The 19967-nt window shown below is 38.1% G+C and overlaps 1 protein-coding gene across 1 annotated transcript in view; it reads left to right on the top strand.

Moving 5' to 3' along the window:
- BRINP3 (BMP/retinoic acid inducible neural specific 3) overlaps positions 1 to 19967 on the top strand; it is a 510736-nt gene that overhangs the window by 271853 nt on the left and 218916 nt on the right. Inside the window, exon 4 of the mRNA XM_062211230.1 lies at positions 13652 to 13842. Within this exon, the coding sequence (XP_062067214.1) occupies positions 13652 to 13842 (191 nt within the window). The remainder of the gene's footprint in view (positions 1 to 13651; positions 13843 to 19967) is intronic.

Here is a 19967-nt window from a genome sequence, read left to right as displayed (position 1 = left end):
AGCCCTGTAATTTTTCTGTAAATATTCCTACTGTTTGCTTTGGATTGTTTTTGTATTTTGAACTCTTCCATTTGCATGCTTAATTTTTACCAAAAGCTATTTTCAGTTTACCTAATGACAATGAAGATAACTCTACACTAAGTAAAATAATTCAACAAATAATGTGAAGAAAAAGTAACTGTTGCTCAGCAGAAGAGACCAGGGTGATAAACAATCATCAAATTTCAAAATGTTCATTTCACTCCAATACATTATGTTATAGGGACTGTATTAGTAATGGTACTAACTGTGGTATCTGTCTTGGGATTGGATTATTTCATTAAATATAATGGTTTACAGTTGCATTCACTTTGTTGGGAATGACAGGATTTCATTTTTTACAGCTGAATAGTGCTCCATAGTATATGTGTGTGGGCATGTGTGTGTGTGTGTGTATTTATACAGTCAGAAAATTCAAGGTCAACTGTGTTGATTCTGTATCTGAACTATTGTGAATTGTGCTTCAGTGAACATGGGAGTACAAATAACTTTCATATGCTGATTTCTTTTGGCTTAGGTAAATTCTCAGAACTGGGATGGCTGGATCATATGGTAGGTCTATATTAAGATTTCTGAGGTATCTCCATACTCTGTTCCACAGTGGCTGCACTGGTTTGCGTTCCCATCAACAGTGGATTAGGGTACCTTTTCCCCCTTTTTATCACCAACATTTATTGTTAGTTGATTTCTGCATTAGAATAATTCTAACTGGAGTGAAACCTCATTGTGGTTTTGATTTGCATTTCCCTGATGGGTAGTGATCCTGAAGATTTTTTTAAGTGTCTGTTGGCCATGTGGATTTCTTCTCTTGAAAAATGCCTGTTTATGTCCTTTGCCCATTTCTTAACTGGAATATTTGTTTTGTTGATGTTGAATTTTTCCAGCTCTTTAGAGATTCTGGATGTTAACCCTTTATCATTTGCCTAGGTTGCAAATATTTTCTCCCAATCTGTCAGTTTGCCTCTTCACTTTGCTGAGTGCTTCTTTTGCAGTGCTGAAGCTTCTCAGTTTGATGTCATCCCATTTGTCAATATTGGCTTTGATTTCCTGTGCTTCTGGGGTCTTTTCAAATAACTCTGCCTATGCTAATGTCTGGTAATTTTTTCCCAATGCTCTCTACTAAGTTGATGGCATTGGCTAGTGGATTTATGTCTTTGATACATTTTTTGATACATTTGGTATATATACGAATGGATTTGTGTAAGAAGGAAGGTAAATCTCATTTCAGACTTTTGCAGTTTTCTCAGCGCCATTTTTTGAAGAGATTGTCTGTCATTGCTCCAGGCATTGATTTTAGCTCCTTTGTGAAAGATAAGTTGGTTGATATGTGGATTGATTTCTGGAGTTTCTATTCTGTTCCATCGGTCTACCCATCTGTTTTTGTGCCAGTACCAGGCTACTTTGAATATAACTGCCCTGTGGTATGTCTTCAAATAAGGTATAGTCATGCCTCTGGTATTGATTTTGTTGTATGAGATTGTTTTAGCTATTCAAGTACTCTTATGTTTCTATATGCTTTTTAACATATTTTTTCTAGTTTTAAATTGGGATCACATTGAATCTGTAAACTGATTTTGGTAGTATGGGCATTTTGATGATTATTGGTACTACCCACCCATGAACATGGAAGAGTTTCCCATTTTTTGATGTCTCCTATTTCTTTTTTAATGTTTTGTAATTATCATTGTAGAGATCTTTGTCAACCTTAGTTGGATTTATCCAAGGTATTTAATTCTTTTTGTAGCTTTGTGAATTAGACTGATCTTCAAAGTTCTCACCTATGGAATTTTCTGTGTATATTAAAGTTATTGATTTTTCTGTGATGATTTTATATCCTGCCACTTTACCGAAGTCTTTTTTGAGTTCCAGTATTCTCTCAGTGGAGTTTTTTGGATCCAGTATATATAGAAGCATGTCATCTGTAAATAAGGATAGTTTGACTTTCTCCTTTCCAATTTTTATCATTTTGATTTCTTTGTCTAAAACTTCTAGGACTATATTAAATAGAATTTGTGAGAGTGGGCATCCTTGTCTGGTTCTGGATCTTGTGGGGAATACTTTCAGCTTTTCCCCATTCAATAGGATGTTGGCCATTTGTTTGTCATAAATTGCCTTGATTGTGTTGAGGAATGGTCCTTCTATACCCAATTTGCTTAATTTTGCCGTCATGAGAGATGTTGTATTTTATTAAACGATTTTTCTGCATCTATTGAGATAACTGTATGTTTTTGTTCTTCAGGTTGTGAGTGTGATGTATGACATTTATTGATTTGTGAATGTAGAATCATCCCTGCATACCAAAGATAAATCACACTTAGTCATGGTGAATGATTTTTCTGATGTGTTCTTGGGCTCAGTTAGCTAGTAGTTTTTTTTTTTTTTTTGAAGATTTTAAAGGTTTTATTTTAAAGGTTTACTTGAAAGTCAGAGTTACAGAGAGGCAGAAGCAAAGAGAGAGAGAGGGAAGTCTTCCATCTGCTGGTGCACTCTCCAGATGGCCACAATTGCTGAGCTGAGCCAATCCAAAGCCAGGAGCCAAGAGGTTCTTCTGGGTTTTCCCATGCATGTGCAGGAGCCCAGGGATCATAGCAGAGAGCTGGATCGGAAGTGGAGCAGCCAGGACTAGAACCAGCACCCATATGGGATGATGGCACTGCAGGTGGTGGCTTTAGCTACTACACCAGAGCTTTGTACCCTGAGGATTTTTGCACCTATGTTCATCAACAATATTGGTCTATAGTTCTTATCTGTTGTATCATTCTCTGGTTTAGGAAATAGGGTGATTCTGGCTTCATAGAAGGAGTTTGAGAGGATTCCCTCACTTTGAATTGTTTTGAATAGCTTGAGAAAAATTAGAATTAATTTTTCTTGAATTGACTACCAGAATTCAGCAGTGAAGCCATCTACTCCTGGGACTTTCTGTGCTGCGAGGGTCTTTATTATTGATTCAGTTTCCATCTTGGTTATAGTCTGTTTAGGTTTTCTGTGTCTTCATGACTCAATTTTGGTAGATTGTATGCTTACAGTAAACTATCCATTTATTCTACATTTCTGAATTCATTGACATACAGCTCTTTGTAGTAATCCATCATGATTCTTTTTATTTCCGTATTACTTGTTCCTTCATTTACTTTTTAACCTCTGATTTTATTATTTTGAGTTTTACTCTCTTTTGATTAGTTGGGCCAATAATATATCAATTTTCTTTTTTTTTTCTGAAGAAAGAAAAAACTCTTCATTTCATTGATCTTCAAATGTTTTTCATTTCAATTTTGTTTATTTCTTCTCTAGTTTTAATTATTTCTTTCTACCTACTAGTTTTGGTTTATGTTTTTTGTTGTTTTTCTAGGTCCTTCAGATGCATTGATGGCTCATTTATTTGACCTTCTTGATTTCTTATTGTATGTATCAGTTGCTACAAACTTCCCTCTTAATATGGATTTTGCTCTATCCCATAAGTTTTGATATGATGTATTGTCTCCTTCATTTCCAGAAGTTTTTTTTTTTAATTTATTTATCTTTTGATTTCTTCTATGACCCACTCTTCATTCAGGAGCAGGTTGTTCAGTCTCCATGTGTTTGCATATGATCTATATATTCTTGAGTTGTTGATTTCCAGACTCATTCCATTGTGATCAGATAAGGTGCATGATATGATTTCAGTTCTCTTAATCTGAGACTTTATTTATGGCTTAGATTATGGGGAATCCTAGAGAAAGTTCCAAGTCTTGATGAAAACAATCTGTGATATGCAACTATGGGGTGAAAGTTTTGCAGATATAAGTTAGGTCCATTTGGTCCATTGTGTCGATTAAATCTGTTATTTCTTTGTTGTTTTTTTTTCTGTCTAGTTGATCTATCCATTGATGAATACTGGGTGTTGAAGTACCCTATTACTATTGTATGGGAGTGTTTCTCTCCCTTTAGATCCATTAACATTTGTTTTAATTAGCCATGCATCTATAATTGGGTACATATAAATTTATTATAGTCATATCTCCCTGTTGAATTGATCCCTTACTATTACAAAGTACCCTTCTTCATCTCTTTTAACAATTTTTGTGTTACAGTCTGTGTTGTCGGATATTAAGATGGCAATGTCTATCCTTTTTTACTTTCCACTAGCATGGAATATCTTTTTTCATCCTTTCACTTTCAGTCTGCATGTATCTTTGATGGTGACATATGTCCCTAGTTAGCAGCAAATAGATGGGTCTTGTCTTTTAATCCAGTCAGCTAGTCTGTTTCATTTAGGAGAGTTGTTGCCGTTTACATTCAAAGTGACTCTTGATAAGTAATGACTTGGCCCTGCCTTTTTTCCATAAATACTCCAATTTTAAATTTTGATTTCTTTAGTACTTTAATTGGGGGATTTTCTGCCTTCATGTTTTTTTTTTCATAATGAAAGCTATCTTTCTGTGTTTCTGTTTATAGCACATTCTTAAGCATCTTTTGTAAAGCTGGATGAGTGTTGACAAATTATTTCAATTTCTATTTTTTGGAAGGTCTTCATTTCACCTTCATTCATAAATTTACTTTCTCTACAACTTCAGAAACTCCTAAGACCTGTATATTGAGTCATCTGATATTATCCCATAAGTCTCCAACACTCCTGTATAGTTTTCTAATTTCTTCATTTTTTTTTTCTTGACTGAAAGATATCCAAAAGTATATCTTCTAGCTCAGATCTTCTTTCTTCTGCCTCAGCAAGTGCATTGTTCAGGTTTTCCACTGCATTTTTTTCATTTGATTTATTGAATTCTTCATTTCTAATATTTCATTTTGATTTCTTTTTGAAATCTCAATTTCCTGGGAGAAATTTTTATTCATGTCATATATGGTTTTCTTTAGTTTGTGGATTTGCTTCTGATTGCTTTTGAGTAATCTTATGACTAATATTTTGAATTTTGTTTCTGGCATTTCGTCAATCTTTATCTTCACATTGTAATATTGAAAATTTGTTATGTTCCCTTGTGGGGGTGGTCATGGTGTCTTCTTTATTCTTGAATTTCTGCATTTATTTTTAGGCATTTGTGAAGTAATTTTTTTTTCTTTATGTCTTTTATCTTTGAGCTATGCTGCTGTGGCTTAGTGGTATGTCTGCACTTTCGGTGAATACCAAGAAGTGTGTGTTGGATGTGGCTGGGGAGTTCTGGTCAGTGCTCCATGGTGGGGCGAGTATCCAAGTTAACACCCAAATTGGACACTGTAGAGCTCCTCTTATTAACAGAAGTAGGTAATGGTCATCTCTGTTGGTGTGATCACCCCCTCTCCTTCTCTCCTCCAAGCTGAGCAATGCCTAGATTCTATCCCCCCAATATGTTCAACACTCATCTGTGCCATCATGTCAACCACACAAATGACCTGCACAGTCCTTACTATGAGGTTTGTTTCTACAGCAGTGTCCCACCCCAAATAACCAAGGGGCTCAGGGCGTGTGGAGCCATACCCAGTGATTGCCCAGAGATCCAGCTACACCCTGCACTTTCTCATGTAACCAACCAGTCCCCACGTTCTGAGCACACAAGAATCCCAGAGTTGCTGGGCGCAGAGGTCCTGCTCTGCCTTGCCAGCCTGTCCAGTCAAAAGAGAGGCGAATGTTCCTGAAGAAGCTCGCCTAGGCATCTTGATCACTGGAGCCAGTGGTTTGTTGGGAGGCTGAAGGCACTTCACAGTCCTATGTGGGAACACATCCACCTGCCTATCCTCACAGGCAGGCTCAAAGTCAGTGGGGACTGCAGATTCTCCCTCCACTAGAATCTCTGTATCACACTTGTAGTCATCAGCTGCATGTTGCCCTTTCCCTGCCAGTGACTCCAGTACTGCTGAGAAGATGTTGCTCTGTCTCAGCTGGTTGCTGTGCACACACAAAGGCACAAGGGGGCTGCTGCCCAAACCTAAAATAGTTCCTGCCCTTTCTCAGCTGGGCAGTGGGTGGTGTTGTCTCAAGGTTGGTGTAAGAAAACATGCCCCTTTTACTTCTGCTGGGTCCGTGGGTAACTGCTGGAAACTCCTAGCCCCTAGGGGTCCAGTCCAGACTCATGCCACACTCTCCCTCCTGCTATGTCACTGCCGATTGCTACAGTCTGATCTCCCCTCCATCTCCAAGCCGCTGCTGACTCTGGCCCTTGGCTGCTGCAGTTGTGTGTTGGGTCCATGTTCATGCTGCACATCAGCAGCTTCCGTAAAGGTGCGTGGTATTCCTTTTCCTCTTGTAGGAATTCCGGTGTGATTTTTCTCCAGTTCTCCCCTGAGAGTGCACTTCATGAACCTTTGTTTTTTGCTATTTATCCTTAGCCTATCACAGTATGTCATTCCCTAACCCCCCACTGAAGAGGCTTTCTAAGCCATTCTCTCTTCCCACACCTTCAAGAACTCTTATGAATCATATCTTGATAGTATTCCATACATCTCAAGCATTGTTTTAAGTTTTCTAACTTGTTCTTTTGGGGGATTGTCTGAATTATTTCCTAAGATTTGCTTCTTTCTTCTGCCTTACAAAGTCTGTTGTTAAGGCTTTCCTCTATTTGAGATATTGAGTTCTTCCTTTCATTTCTAATATTTCAGTTTGATTTCTTTACTTAATATATACTAAACTGATCTTCTGTATATAAAGAGAATTGAAAATGAATCTTGATGTGAATGGAAGGGGAGAGGGAGTGGTAAAGGGGAGGGTTGCGGGTGGGAGGGAAGTTATGGGAAGGGGAAGCCATTGTAATCCATAAGCTGTACTTTGGAAATTTATATTCATTAAATAAAAGTTTTTAAAAAAATCTCAATCTCATGGGAAGATTTTTCCTCCAGTCAGGTATGGATTTCTTTAACTCATGAATTTGACTCTCATTGTTTCTTAGTAATCCTACGATTATACTTTTGAATTCCTCTTCAAGCATTCCATCAGTATCTCCATCTTCGCATTCTAACATTGAATTTTTTGTTTCTTTCAGGAAGTCATGTTTTCTTCTTTATACTTTTTTCTTGAATTTCTGCATTTTTTTAGGTATTTGTGGAAATACTTGTTAGTTTTATCCTCTTATGGATTTTATCTTTGAATTATTCCTCTGTGGCTTAGTGGAATGTCTGTTCTTTCAGTGAATACCCAGAGGCATGTCCTGGGTGTAGCCAAGGAGCACTGGTTAGTGCTCAGGGTTGGGCAACTATCCTGGGTGACACCGAAGTTGGGCCAGGAGTGGATCTCCTCTATTGTCAACAGGGGGAGGTTGCGATCACCTCTGTTGTCATAATCACACCCTTACCTCTTCTCCTTCAGGGTGATGAATGCCCAGGTTTAAACCAGGGTGAGTACAGCCCTCACCTGCACTGGTGCCTGAGCTGCAGAGTCTGTGTAGTCCTCAGTGTGAGAATGGATCCCTCTGCAATGACCCACCCCAGGCAGTCAGGGAACTCTGAGCCTCTGAAGTCAGACCCAGCGATTCCCCAGAGACCCAGCTACACCCTGTGCCCTCTCATGCAGTCCCAGAGTTTGCACAGTCACAGTGCACAGGCTCCCATGGTTTCAGGGTGTGGAGGATCCCCTCTGCCCTGCTAGCCTGTCTCATCCACGGAACAGAGACGTTACCTGTGGGTGCTCTGCCTTGGTAGTTTGAGCCTAAAGCCTATGATATTTTGAGAGGATCAGGGCACCTCAGAGCCCACGGAGGTGCCCAGACCTCTGTGAGACTCCAGGTCAGTGGAGAATGCATATATTTTGTCTTATAAATTCCCCTGATAGCACTTATGCACAAGAGTCATTGCAACCTCAACTTATGTCAAAATGGTGCCTTCTCCCTGCTAGTGGGTGTGTGCCCTTGTCTGGGAATGGGAGAAAGAAACATGCTTTTCTTTTGCTGAGTTAGGCAGGTACCCTGCCCCTGCTAGGGCTCCAGGCTAGACTCATGGCCGGTGTGGCCCACAAGGGTCTCCCTCGGGCCATGTCACCAGTAGCACGGCTGCCACAGTGTGCTCTTGCCTCTCTCTGCACAGCTGGCATCTTCCCCAGTGCTCAGCCGCGGGGCTCTTGTGTGGCTTCTCCATTCTTTGCTGCACGTTCATGCCTCTCACAGTGCTCCACGGCATCCCTCTTCCTTCTGTAGAATTTCCACTGCACACTGCACTGCAGCTCCACCCTGCGAATGCACTTCCTCCATTTTTCTTCTGCTGCTTTCCCCTTGTGAAAAGTCTGTCTCCTATTCAGCCATCTTGGACTCTCCAGAAAATTTGTTTTGTGAATTAATCTATTTTTTCCTTGATGATTACTTTTCCTAAATGGATTTTCTGGTATGCTCAAAGCAGAGACTCCTACAGTGAGTGATCAGATGTTACCGTGTGTAACCACATGCTGTATAAAACATCATCCCCGCTGCTAATACCCCTACCCTCACGTAGACAACAGAAAGAAGTTTGATTCCTTGTGGTTTTATTTCCCATCAGAATAAATGTTAAAAATATACTTACATTCAAATTACTGTTATAAGATCAATATACTTATTTTTATTAACATAGTGTATATAGCTGGTAACATTGCCTTATATTTATAATTTTAAGGGATAGCTTTCTTCAATTTGATTTAATTTTACATGTAAATTAATACTCTGAAAACCATGTTTTCAGCGCTTAAACACTGCATCGATATGTATATTCAGAAACATCTTCCAAAATTCTTCTTCCATCCTCTTCCCTCTGCTTCTTTTTAGGTGAACATTTCCATAAGGTTTTCATTAATGTTTCCTGTGATTTCTGTTTTTGCTTTCAAGAAAAATGAAAAAGAATAGATTCACTTACTTGGATATTCCCCATTCTTGTAAAGATGCCACCTGTGAAATGTATTTTTATGTATTTACAGTTATCACAGTAATGTGTAGGATTTCATATGGTTGCACAGTATTCTGTGTGGGCATAGCAGACTTTATTCCTATAATTAGACATTAGTTTTGCTTCTCTTCAAATGTTAAAAATAAAGCCACATTGAGAAACTTTTTACATCTTTTATTCAGCATTAATTTGGGAGAGAATCTTAAAGTCAGAAGGCTGAGTCTCTTCCAGCTAACTCTGCCCTTTGGACGAGTCACTCCCATTTTGTAAACCCCTGGGCAATGCAGCCAAGTATCTGTTTACTTCAGTTGCCAGCAGCTACACCCAAGTTGTCAAATTTGGATTTTGGCAGATTTTACAATTGTATAAACTAATGCATTAATACAATTTAAAAAAAATTGTGCTTGTGCTTTGGCTTAAATGATCTTTTCTTCAGATTTACATAGACTTTTCTCTTACCTGAAATCTCTTTTCATGTTTTCCTATGTGAAACTTGTCTTCTCCTTGATATTGAGAAGCCTTTGGAGTGTTAGAGATATTAACCCCTTGCCTTTTATGTTTATATGTATTTTACCAACAAAAATTGATTTGTGAAGTTCAGTGCTAGAAAAAACATCTGTTCTCATCTGGAATAATCTATTTATTTTATTTTATTACTTTTAGATTTTTAATTTTGTGGGTTTTTTCTTCTTTGTGTTTTTATGATTTCTTCTGGTATTTTTATGGTTTCGTTTTATTTAAATGTTCATGTCTCTAAAGCTGTTTAGAATTGATCCTTATACACAGTCACATCCTTTATGTCCCAAATGGTTACTTAAGTCTTGCAGTGTCATTTAGTGAAATTCCATCTTACCCTAACGAATTAATATCCCATCCTTGGGGACTGAGTTGTGCCACAGCAGGTTAAGCCATTGCCTGCAACATGTCAGCATCTCCTTTGGGCACTGATTGGATCCCAGCTGCTACTCTTTTGATGCAGCTCACTGCTAATGCTCCTGGGAAAGCAGTGGAAAATGGCAGAAGTGCTTGGCTCCTGCCAAACATGGGAGAGACTGGAATGAAGCCCCTGGCTTCAGCCTGGCCTTGCCCTGGCCATTGTGCCCATTTGGCGAATAAAACAGTGGATGGAAGATCTTTCTCTGTAACTCAGCCTTTCAAATAAATAAATAAATCTTAAAAATTATATCCAATCCTTATTATTTGATAAATGTCCACATGCATTTATTATTTTTATGGATTTTTATATTTGTATGCCTATTGATGCATCAATACTACAAGGTTTTCATTACAAAAATTTATGCAACACCATTCAGATATGGTAAAGTGCTTTTGGTCTTTCCTTGTTTGAAAAATTTTCCTGGTGATGGTTGATTGATTTTTTTCATTCAAATTTATAACTAGCATGACTAATTTCAGAAAACAAAAAGTAAACTGGTCTTTTAATCACATTATATTATAGTTACATATGAACTAAAATTTATATATATATATAAGTATATATATATATATATATATATTTAAAGATTATTTATTTGAAAGGCAGAGTTAGAGAGCCAGAGAAGGAGACAGGGAGAGGTCTTCCATCCTCTGGCCAGGAGTCAGGAGCTTCTTCTTGGTCTCCTACTTGAGTAGAGGGGCCCAAGTGCTTGGAGCATCTTCTGCTCTTTTCCCAGGAACATTAGCAGGGAGCTAGAGCAGTAGTGGAGGAGCCAGAACTCGAACAACTGCCCAAAAAGGATGCTAGCATCATAGGTAGGTAGCTTTACTCGCTATTCTGCAATGCCAGCTGCCGATGTATTTACATATAGAATATTCCCATTCAGAAGAAAACATTTTGTTGTTTATAAGAAGCTATTTTTACAACTTCCAGGAATGGCTTATAATTTTACATGTACTGATTTTTATTTTTCTTGCTGCTTTAAATGACATATCTTAAGCCATTATTTCTTGTCACTAGTTAATATTGTATATTTTTGTCTACTCAGTGCATAGTTTTCATTGTTTGCTTCTATCTTTGTAAGTTCTGATTGCAGCAGCTGATCCCTTTATTGTTGGTGTTCTCCCCAACATCATCATATACAAAGAAATAATCATCATATACAAAGAAATACATTGTTCCGTGTTATTTCTAACACTGTTGCTCCACTTTACCTTCCCTCCTCTATTTGACTTTATTACTGATTAACCAGGACTGCTTCTTCTGGATGTGTTTGTCTGGTTCTGATTTTAATGCAACTATCTGATGCATTTTCCTAGTAAGTAAGATACTGTCTCATAAGGTGATGTTCATGTATTTTACCTTTTAAGGAACTATAAAATTACTTTTAATTTATTAATTCCAGTTTGCCATAAATTGTTATGATTACATTTATAATATATATTAATCATTAATAGACATAATATTTTTTTCACATTACTCTCCTAAATTGCACTAATATTTTCCTAATACTGAATCCTCTTGCCTACTAGGCTTATCCTACTCAATCATGAGATATGAGTGTTTTAAAATTTACTGCTGTAGTCTTTTTGCTATTGGTTTATTTGTGGTTTTACATCCATATTTATATATTGCAGCTGTGTATGGTGTGTGTGTTGTGTGTGTGGTCTCCAGATAGCTGTTTATGATCCATCTAAAAAACCTCTGTGGTTTCTATTAGTTATTTATTTTATAATGCAGTCAGTGAATGTACTTTATTTCTTTTAAATTTTCATAATTTAAAATCATTTCTTTCTATCATTTTATCACCTTTTAAAAATATTTATTTATTTATTTATTTGAAAGACAGAGTTACACAGAGAGAAGAGAGGCAAGAGAGAGAGAGAGAGAAAGAGAGAGAGAGAGAGTGGTCTTCCATCCGCTGGTTCACTCCTCAATTAGCCACGACAGCCAAAGCTGTGCCGATCCCAAGCCAGGAGCTAGGAGCTTCCTCTGGGTCTCCCACGTGGGTGCAGGGACCCAAGGACTTGGGCCTTCTTCTACTGCTTTCCTAGGCCATAGCAGAGAGCTGGATCGGAAGTGGAGCAGCTGGGTCTCGAACTGGTGCCCATATGGGATGCCAGCGCTGCAGTCTGGGGCTTTAACCCACTGCGCCACAGCGCCGGCCCCATGGTCACCTTTTTGTAAATACCTGTACTCTTAAAAATAAAGGCTTGTTGTCTACTATCAATATGAGGTTTGATATTGACTGATGAATTCTACCTCATTACTTAGGTGTCAGTGCTCTTCCCCATTAAGGTCTTACTCACACCAGATGTATATATGTCTAAAAAATATGCACTGTATTCTAATATTAGCAGTATGTGCTATTGCTGTTCTGTTCTCTGCTTTCTGATGGGGTTACCATTGTCTCAGATTTGCAAGATTAGAAGAATCATACTCTGCAGTATTTTTCTTTCTCCTCGTTGAATGATTTTGGCCGGAATTCTACAATGTTTGATATCAAGATTATCACTGTTGCCTCCTTTTTGTTTATAATTAGCACTAAGTATTTACCACCTTATTTTTCACTCTTATTTGGTAGAAGCTATCACCTGTACAAGTGATGGAGCTGCATCGTGAGTTCCGAGACGCTCACGCCCCTGCCCTCCTTTGTGTTTCACAACTTAGCACATGGTTGAATTTTTCTGAGATCCAGCGGCCATTACGCTCGGCTCGTTCTGTCTCAGATGCTCCACATCAAGCTGTTCATCATGCTTGTGACCCAGTGCAGCACGTGACCTGACCCACTGGTTCATGTTCTCCAGCGACGGTTTTCCTGTAGCTGGTGTAGTTGGTCTATTCATTTTCTAGGATGCGTTTGGAGGCATAGATACAAACAGGGAAAGTGATTTGTCTGAAAAAAAAAATGTTAATGCGTTTACACTAACATTGGATGACCTGATAATCTTGTAAAGGGCTATGAACTGTTGGCTGGGATTGGATCGTCACCAGGGCTATGTCATTTTATGGTTGAAATGCAAGCTGTTTGGTAGACAGTCTTATCTGACCTTTAACAAAACTGGCTTGTCACTTTGTACACCAGCACAGTGTTACCTGAGCAGGTGGGCTCTGCAGAGTAAAGTGCCACGTTCCACAGTTGTTTGCCAGCTGAATAGCCAATAGTATGGAAGCTGGAGGATCCCAGCTCTCCATGTCTATTTTGAATTATATGGATATTGTTCACTGGCATTAAAAATTGGATTAAATATAATATACTTTACATTTTGCCCTTAAAAGTTTATTGTCACTATCTAAATTTCCCATGGACTTTGGTGATTTCCACAGAGTTGATTAATATGCACTGTTTTAATACATTGTAGGCAGGATGCTTCTAAATATTTTTGCTTATATACGTAAATATGTATATATTTTTCTCCATATTTTAAGTCAAAATTGACAACTGCTAATACTTTGCCATGTTTTCAGTTTTAAATACAGCTCTGCAGTAAAAATTTCTGAGTGAATACAATTTCATAGTATGTACTCCATCTAAGTTTATTTTACATATTATCTTCATTTTCTTCTGAGCCATATGAGTGTTAGGTAAGCTAAACTGTATTAGAAATTTAGTGAGACCTAAAGAAATTGTTCTGCCAAAGCTGGATACCTCACATTCATTGCATATATTTTAATGCCTTCAAGATCCCAGGAAATTTTCTAGTTACTTGGGGGTTGTTTATAAACATAAAATACAAAAAGTCCTGCTCTTTCAGTGTTTAATCACTCGTTTAATTATGCTCATAATCTGGACTTCCCAGTTGCATGCAGGTGGTAATGGATTTTAGGTAGAAAATGAAGTAATCCGAAATATCCTTAACACAGGAGAGGAGTCACTCACAATTTTCGTGGACAAGCGGAAGTTGAGCAGACGATCCGAAGGGAGCGACCCCAGCACCAACAGCTCCTCGGTCACTCTGGAGACGCTGCATCAGCTGGCTGCTTCCTACTTCATTGACAGGGACAGCACCCTCCGGAGACTGCACCACATCCAAATTGCGTCCACTGCCATAAAGGTATGAATGCGCTCAGACCCAACTCGCTTGTTCCCTGTTTTCCTATCGCCAAAACATAATTCTCCATACTTTGTTATCGCACTAAGACAATGGTATTAAAAGAGTATATAAAATATATTTCTAGCTTTCCTTTGTTTATATATTACATACTGTATTTCATACAAAAATGTATGTTCTTTGATGTAATTTTGTTTGTTTGAACATTTGGCTATAGTTTTTCAGGGCCAACTGTAACTGAAATATACTTATTCTAGATCCTGGAGTATACAAACTGCTCCACAAGGTATATGCAGTTAAAACTTTTTGAAGGTTAATTTATTTTGCAATTCTTCTAATCCTTTTTTGTATATTTAAAAATACTATCTGCAAAGGGGACTTTATTAGCTCAAAGTGGACCATGGCACAAAATATCAATAATAAGTCTTAGTTTTATGAGTATTTTCTCCAGTATTTTTATATTAAATTCAAGGTGTAAGTGCTTAGTTATAGATTTCTAGAAGTCAAAATATGCCCTTATTAAGAAATAAAGGATTGGCCGGCGCCGTGGCTCAACAGGCTAATCCTCCGCCTTGCGGCGCCGGCACACCGGGTTCTAGTCCCGGTCGGGGCACCGATCCTGTCCCGGTTGCCCCTCTTCCAGGCCAGCTCTCTGCTGTGGCCAGGGAGTGCAGTGGAGGATGGCCCAAGTGCTTGGGCCCTGCACCCCATGGGAGACCAGGAGAAGCACCTGGCTCCTGCCATCGGAACAGCGCGGTGCGCCGGCTGCAGCGCACTACCGCGGCGGCCATTGGAGGGTGAACCAACGGCAAAAAGGAAGACCTTTCTCTCTGTCTCTCTCTCACTGTCCACTCTGCCTGTCAAAAAAAAAAAAAAAAAAAAAAAAAAAAAAAAAAAAAAGAAATAAAGGATTAACATGAACTATTCACCAAAATATTTGTCATTATTGATTTAACAAAACCGAGAAATGAGCAGAATAATGAAACTCTAAGTTGAGAGACGAGGACAGGCAGAGGGAGAGAGAGAGAAAGAAGACACTGCTGAGAGTCTTCCAAACTGTAGATCTCCAGACACATTTCTCTGGCAGTGTAGGTCACATGTTATTTTGTGTGGCTAATGGCCCTTGTAAAACTAATAAAGCCAAGCACAGCACAGTGTGATCCTGGACTAAGTTAATAGTAGCAAAATAAAATTTAAAGAGCTTTACTGGTGTTTCAAGTCTTAACATTTCATAGTTAATGCAAAAAACAGCTATTAGCTATAACAGTTCATTGCTTGATGAGAATAAAGTTAATGTGTGTGGGGTTTTTTTGTCTGTTAGTTGAAAAATCATTGCTTCAGTATTTGCGGAAGGGAAGGAAAATTATTCCAAAGGTCCAGATTTGCTCAGGATATATCGGAGATTAGAGAAGACAGTATGTAAATATCTTTACATAAAGGATACACAAACCGCATTGCAAAGTCCTGGAGTACATGTCTTCAGTTTTGCTAGTGAAAGGGCTTGGGAAACTGGCATCCATAGATACAAACTGTAAGATAGATTTAATCCACTTTTTGACTTCGGCTATATTGTGAATTCAAGTATATAAGTAGTATTTTTGCTGTATGAATAAAAATACAACCAGCACAAATGCAGATATTCAGTTAATTTAAATTTTTTGAAAGGTAGACTATTTTTGGAGACATTTAATTTGAGGATGCTGAAGAGAAATAGACTTTTTTGGAAATCAATTTCAGTGATATAAACAGTAAGTTAAATCCAACTCTATTTGCTGGTAGAAGAAATCACTGTTATAAGTGTTTATTATATGGTCATTGATTTTTTTTGTGTGCAGAACCAAATGCAATTACAGAATAGAGATTTTGTACTCACCCTATGTAAGAAAGATTCATATGCACTTCATGTCTAAAGCCAATGGGTATTTGTACATCATTCTAGTTTCGTACAATAGAAATATGTATCAGAAAAACCACATGTTTTAATGGGACATAATGTTGTACATAAGCTCCGTTCTTAGACTCTGGTGATACAACAGGAAATAACAATTTGGTGAAGCTTATCATGTAGCTAGATGGTAGAAATGAACCTCAAAGCAGAGGTGATTTTTACAGAAAGTGAGTGATGTAGCAGCAGCTCTGGGGAAAAAGTCTGTGGACTTACACTGACAGGGTTCCAGGAACTGCATTTTCTTCATTATCACGTAGAGGAGTTCCCACGTACAGAGTGCAAGAGCTTCAAAGGCTGTGTGTATTGTAAAACAGGATGGGGAAGGGATCCAGGGGCCGTGATGGTTAAAATGATATGGGGATGGGTTGCACACAAAAGTGTCTGTGGTTTGTGATGTAATTGAGAACAGAGGAGATTGACTGGAGGCCAGCCAGCAGCAACATTGCTAAGAAGATGGGCACAAATGTGAGCAAGGAGTGCAAGAATAGGTGGTGAGGAATGGGAAAGCAAGGAGGGCACTTAGACCTTCCTGGCTTTGATTTAGGCCAGAACAGAACTTCTTTCTGAAGCAGGTGTGATTTTATATGACTGGTAATTCCACAGACTAGGATTAGTCACGATGCCAGTTACTGTGAAGAGGCCAGGGAAAGGCTTTGTGCTACTATGTTGTATTTCAGCAAGAATGGAGTCAGACGTCTTCAAGAGTTATACAGAGGCCTTGCACTAAGTGTGCACTCACATGACTGCGTTTTGCTGGGGTACAATATCCTTTATTTGGTTTCATTATCAGATGTGTCCTTGCACAAATAAATGGTATCTCTCTTTAATTCCAAGAGTGACTAAGATTGCAAGTGCACAGAGGGAAGTTAGGAGTTGAGAAATGGAGTAGCTGTGGAAGAGGAGGTGGGTAGGCTACAACCAAGGACAATCACTTCTTGCAGTGCTTGTAGTGGCTAAATGAGTCAGTGCAAAATGCTTTTGTGGTATCCTTGAAACCAAGAGCTGAACTCTTTTACTAAATTTCTTTTTTTTTTTAAATTTCCAAAGATGTGATGTTGTTGTTTGTAATTTTTTTGAAAGATTCATTTTATTTGAGAGGCAGAGTTACAGAGAAAGAGAAAGGGGAGGGAGGGAGAGAGGGAGGGACAGGGAGAGCGGGAGGGGGAGAGAGATAGCTTTCATCAGCTGGTTCACTCCCTGAATGACCAAAACTGCCAGGGCTAGGCCAGGCCACAGCCAGGAGTTTCACGTGTGCCCCCAACATTGTGCAGGGGCCCAAAGATTGGGCCATCTTCTGCTGTTGTCCCAGGCGCATTAGCAGGCAGCTGAATTGGCAGTGGAACAGCTAGGACTCTGAAACCCTCACCCGTATGGGACTGCTGGCATTGCAGGCAGCAGCCAAACACGGGCTCCAATGCATTGTTATTATATTTTAAAGAACCCAATTTAAAGGTATCATGATCCACAGTTTCATTGATTTGCTAATGCAATTTGCAATTAAAATGAAAATAGTAGACATTTAAATCTTAGACAAATGTTGAATAAAGTTGTCCATTGATGCACAGAATTTAGAATGCAAAGTATTTCAAAAAAATAAAATCAAGTACAATTATTAGCAGATAACCACAAAATTATAATTAAATCTGTAAAATCATGCCTGCTTTATCATGCTAATTTTTGCAAAACACAAGAGTTGAGCAATTAGTGTTAACTATGAGCTAGTTACTAGAAAATGGAATAGAGCAATTTGTTGTTTCTATTTCTTACAATTATGAATGTAAATGTGAATTGTAATTCATCAACACATCTCTAAGTTAAAATCAATTGCTCAAATGCCCATGCATCTTAATTAATTACCAGATTATTGTGATTAATGTCATTTACATCAATTATTATTTTGCAATATTATTTGTAGACCACTGATCAAGTATAATGCTTAATATTGACTATTATTTTCAAGAGATTTAACTCAGTAAACTCAGGTTATCAAAATGACCATTTTGAAATACTGTAGTAACTTAAGGCTATACAACTAACATCAATGAGAAAATTAAAATATATGTTATTTTGGAGGAAATTTAATCTCTTATCTGGCTTGTGTAGGAGAACTTACACATTTTCATATGAAATGAAATTAAAAGACAAAAGCTTATCTTGGTCCAAAAAGTTGAAATCCATGAGTAGTTTTTTCATAAAATTTTTTTTCAACTTTGTGAGGACCTCTCATTAAGGCACATACCTTTTCAGAAAAGCCCCTAATTCTTTATTTAAAAAATGCTGAGTGTACAATTAAATTATCTTATAGAATCCTATTAACACTTTAAAATAATAAGTAATTCTTACTTTTCTAAAATATTGATGTGTTTATTTTGCTCATGTTCTTCCACACACAAAAAAATATAACTTTTAAAATGACAGGATTTAAAAAATGGTGGCCAAGAAATCCAGGAAAAAGATAAAACAATACATGTAAAGTCAGTGTTCCAGCTACAGAATCTATCTTTAAAAGATTTTTAAAAAACGTTTGTTTTTATTATTTGAAAGTCAGAGAGACAGAAAGACGGAGCTTTTCCATCTGCTGGATCCCTTCCAAAATGCCTGTAACAGTTAGGACTGGGATGGTCAGGCCTGGAGCTCAGAAGTCAGTGCAGGGTTTCCCACATGGGTGTCAGGGACCAAGTCATGCATCACCAGATGCATTATGAGCTCCACAGGAGCAGGAAGCAGGAACTGGAAGGGGAGCCATGGCTTGAACTGACGCACTCTGATAGGAGAGTCAGGATCCCAAGTGGCCCCCTAACTGCCTCACCAAACCCCCACCCCGTAAATGATTTTTCACTGCTGCATAATGAAGAATGTTTCGGGAGTTGAAAAGAGGCCCCGTGACTCTCAATTCACACTTCTGAAATTATGCATTAAATTAAAACTTGAAAAGCTATTTATCTAATTAGAGATGATAGTAATTTTAAGAGAAGCATTTTTGATGAGTAAATTATTTATTCTTTGAGACTACAAGCAGTACAATTTAATAATTAATTTATTTTAAAAATCGCTTCTATGTATTCAAAAACTGACTTTAGGAAGGAACAAGATAAGGAAATTCGCATAATGTAAGTCATTCATAATCATTGCAGGGTTTTGATTTCATACATTATTTGCAGTTTTCGGAAGGATTCACATTTGATTCCCTCTTTCAAAATGTTATTGTAAAGGTAAAAGGTACACAACAGGATATCTTGATATACTTACACAGAGTGAAACTTTTACTTCTGAGAAGCAAATCAACATTTCCACATCTTGCAAATTTTCGTAGAGTCTATATATAAATGAGATCATACAGTAGGTTTCCTTCTCTGTCATGCATATTTCACTTAGCATAATGTCCTCCAAGTTTGTCTAATTCATTACAAAAACCAGGATTATCTAAAGACTAAAGTATGTTCCATTGCATGTGTGATATATGCATTATGTGAATCTCAATTCTTTATCCATATAACCACCAGCAGACACTGAAGTGGTCTCCATACTTTGCCTATTACTGTAGCGCTGCGATGAACATGTGAGACCAAATACGTTTCCAAGGTGCTGATGTCACTTCCATTGCGTGTATACCCAAAGTGGGACAGCTGGATGACACAGCAGTTCCATTTCTAGGTGTTTGAAGAAATTCCATAGTTATCTTCAATGAATGCATCAATTTACATTGAGTGGATGGAGATTCCCTTTTCTCCAGAGACCTGACCATGCTTGTTATTCTTTGATTCTCATTTAAATAGAAAATTCTTTTTGAATTCCAGAAAAAATGTTTCTTTTTTAAAGATTTATTTATTTTATTTGAAAGGCAGAGTTACAGAGAGTCAAAAGCAGAGAGAGAGAGAGAGAGAGAGAGAGAGAGAGAGACAGAGAGAGAGAAAGGTCTTCTATCTGCTGGTTCACTTCCAAGATGACTTCAACAGCTAGAGCTGAGCAGATCAAACCCAGGAACCAGGAGCTTCTTCTGGGACTCCCATGTGGATGCAGGAGTCCAAGGACTTGAACCAACTTCTGCTGCTTTTCCAGACCATAGCAGAGAGCTGCATCAGAAGTGGAGCAGCTGGGACTTGAACTGGCGCCCATCTAGGATGCTGGCAGTGCAGGCAGTAGCTTTACCTGCTATGTCACAGCACCCACCCCAAGAATG

The sequence above is a fragment of the Lepus europaeus genome, chromosome 14 (assembly GCF_033115175.1).
Source record: "Lepus europaeus isolate LE1 chromosome 14, mLepTim1.pri, whole genome shotgun sequence".
NCBI classification, from domain to species: domain Eukaryota; kingdom Metazoa; phylum Chordata; class Mammalia; order Lagomorpha; family Leporidae; genus Lepus; species Lepus europaeus.
Note: the sequence above shows the minus strand (reverse complement) of the source record. Positions and strands in the feature narration are given on the sequence as shown.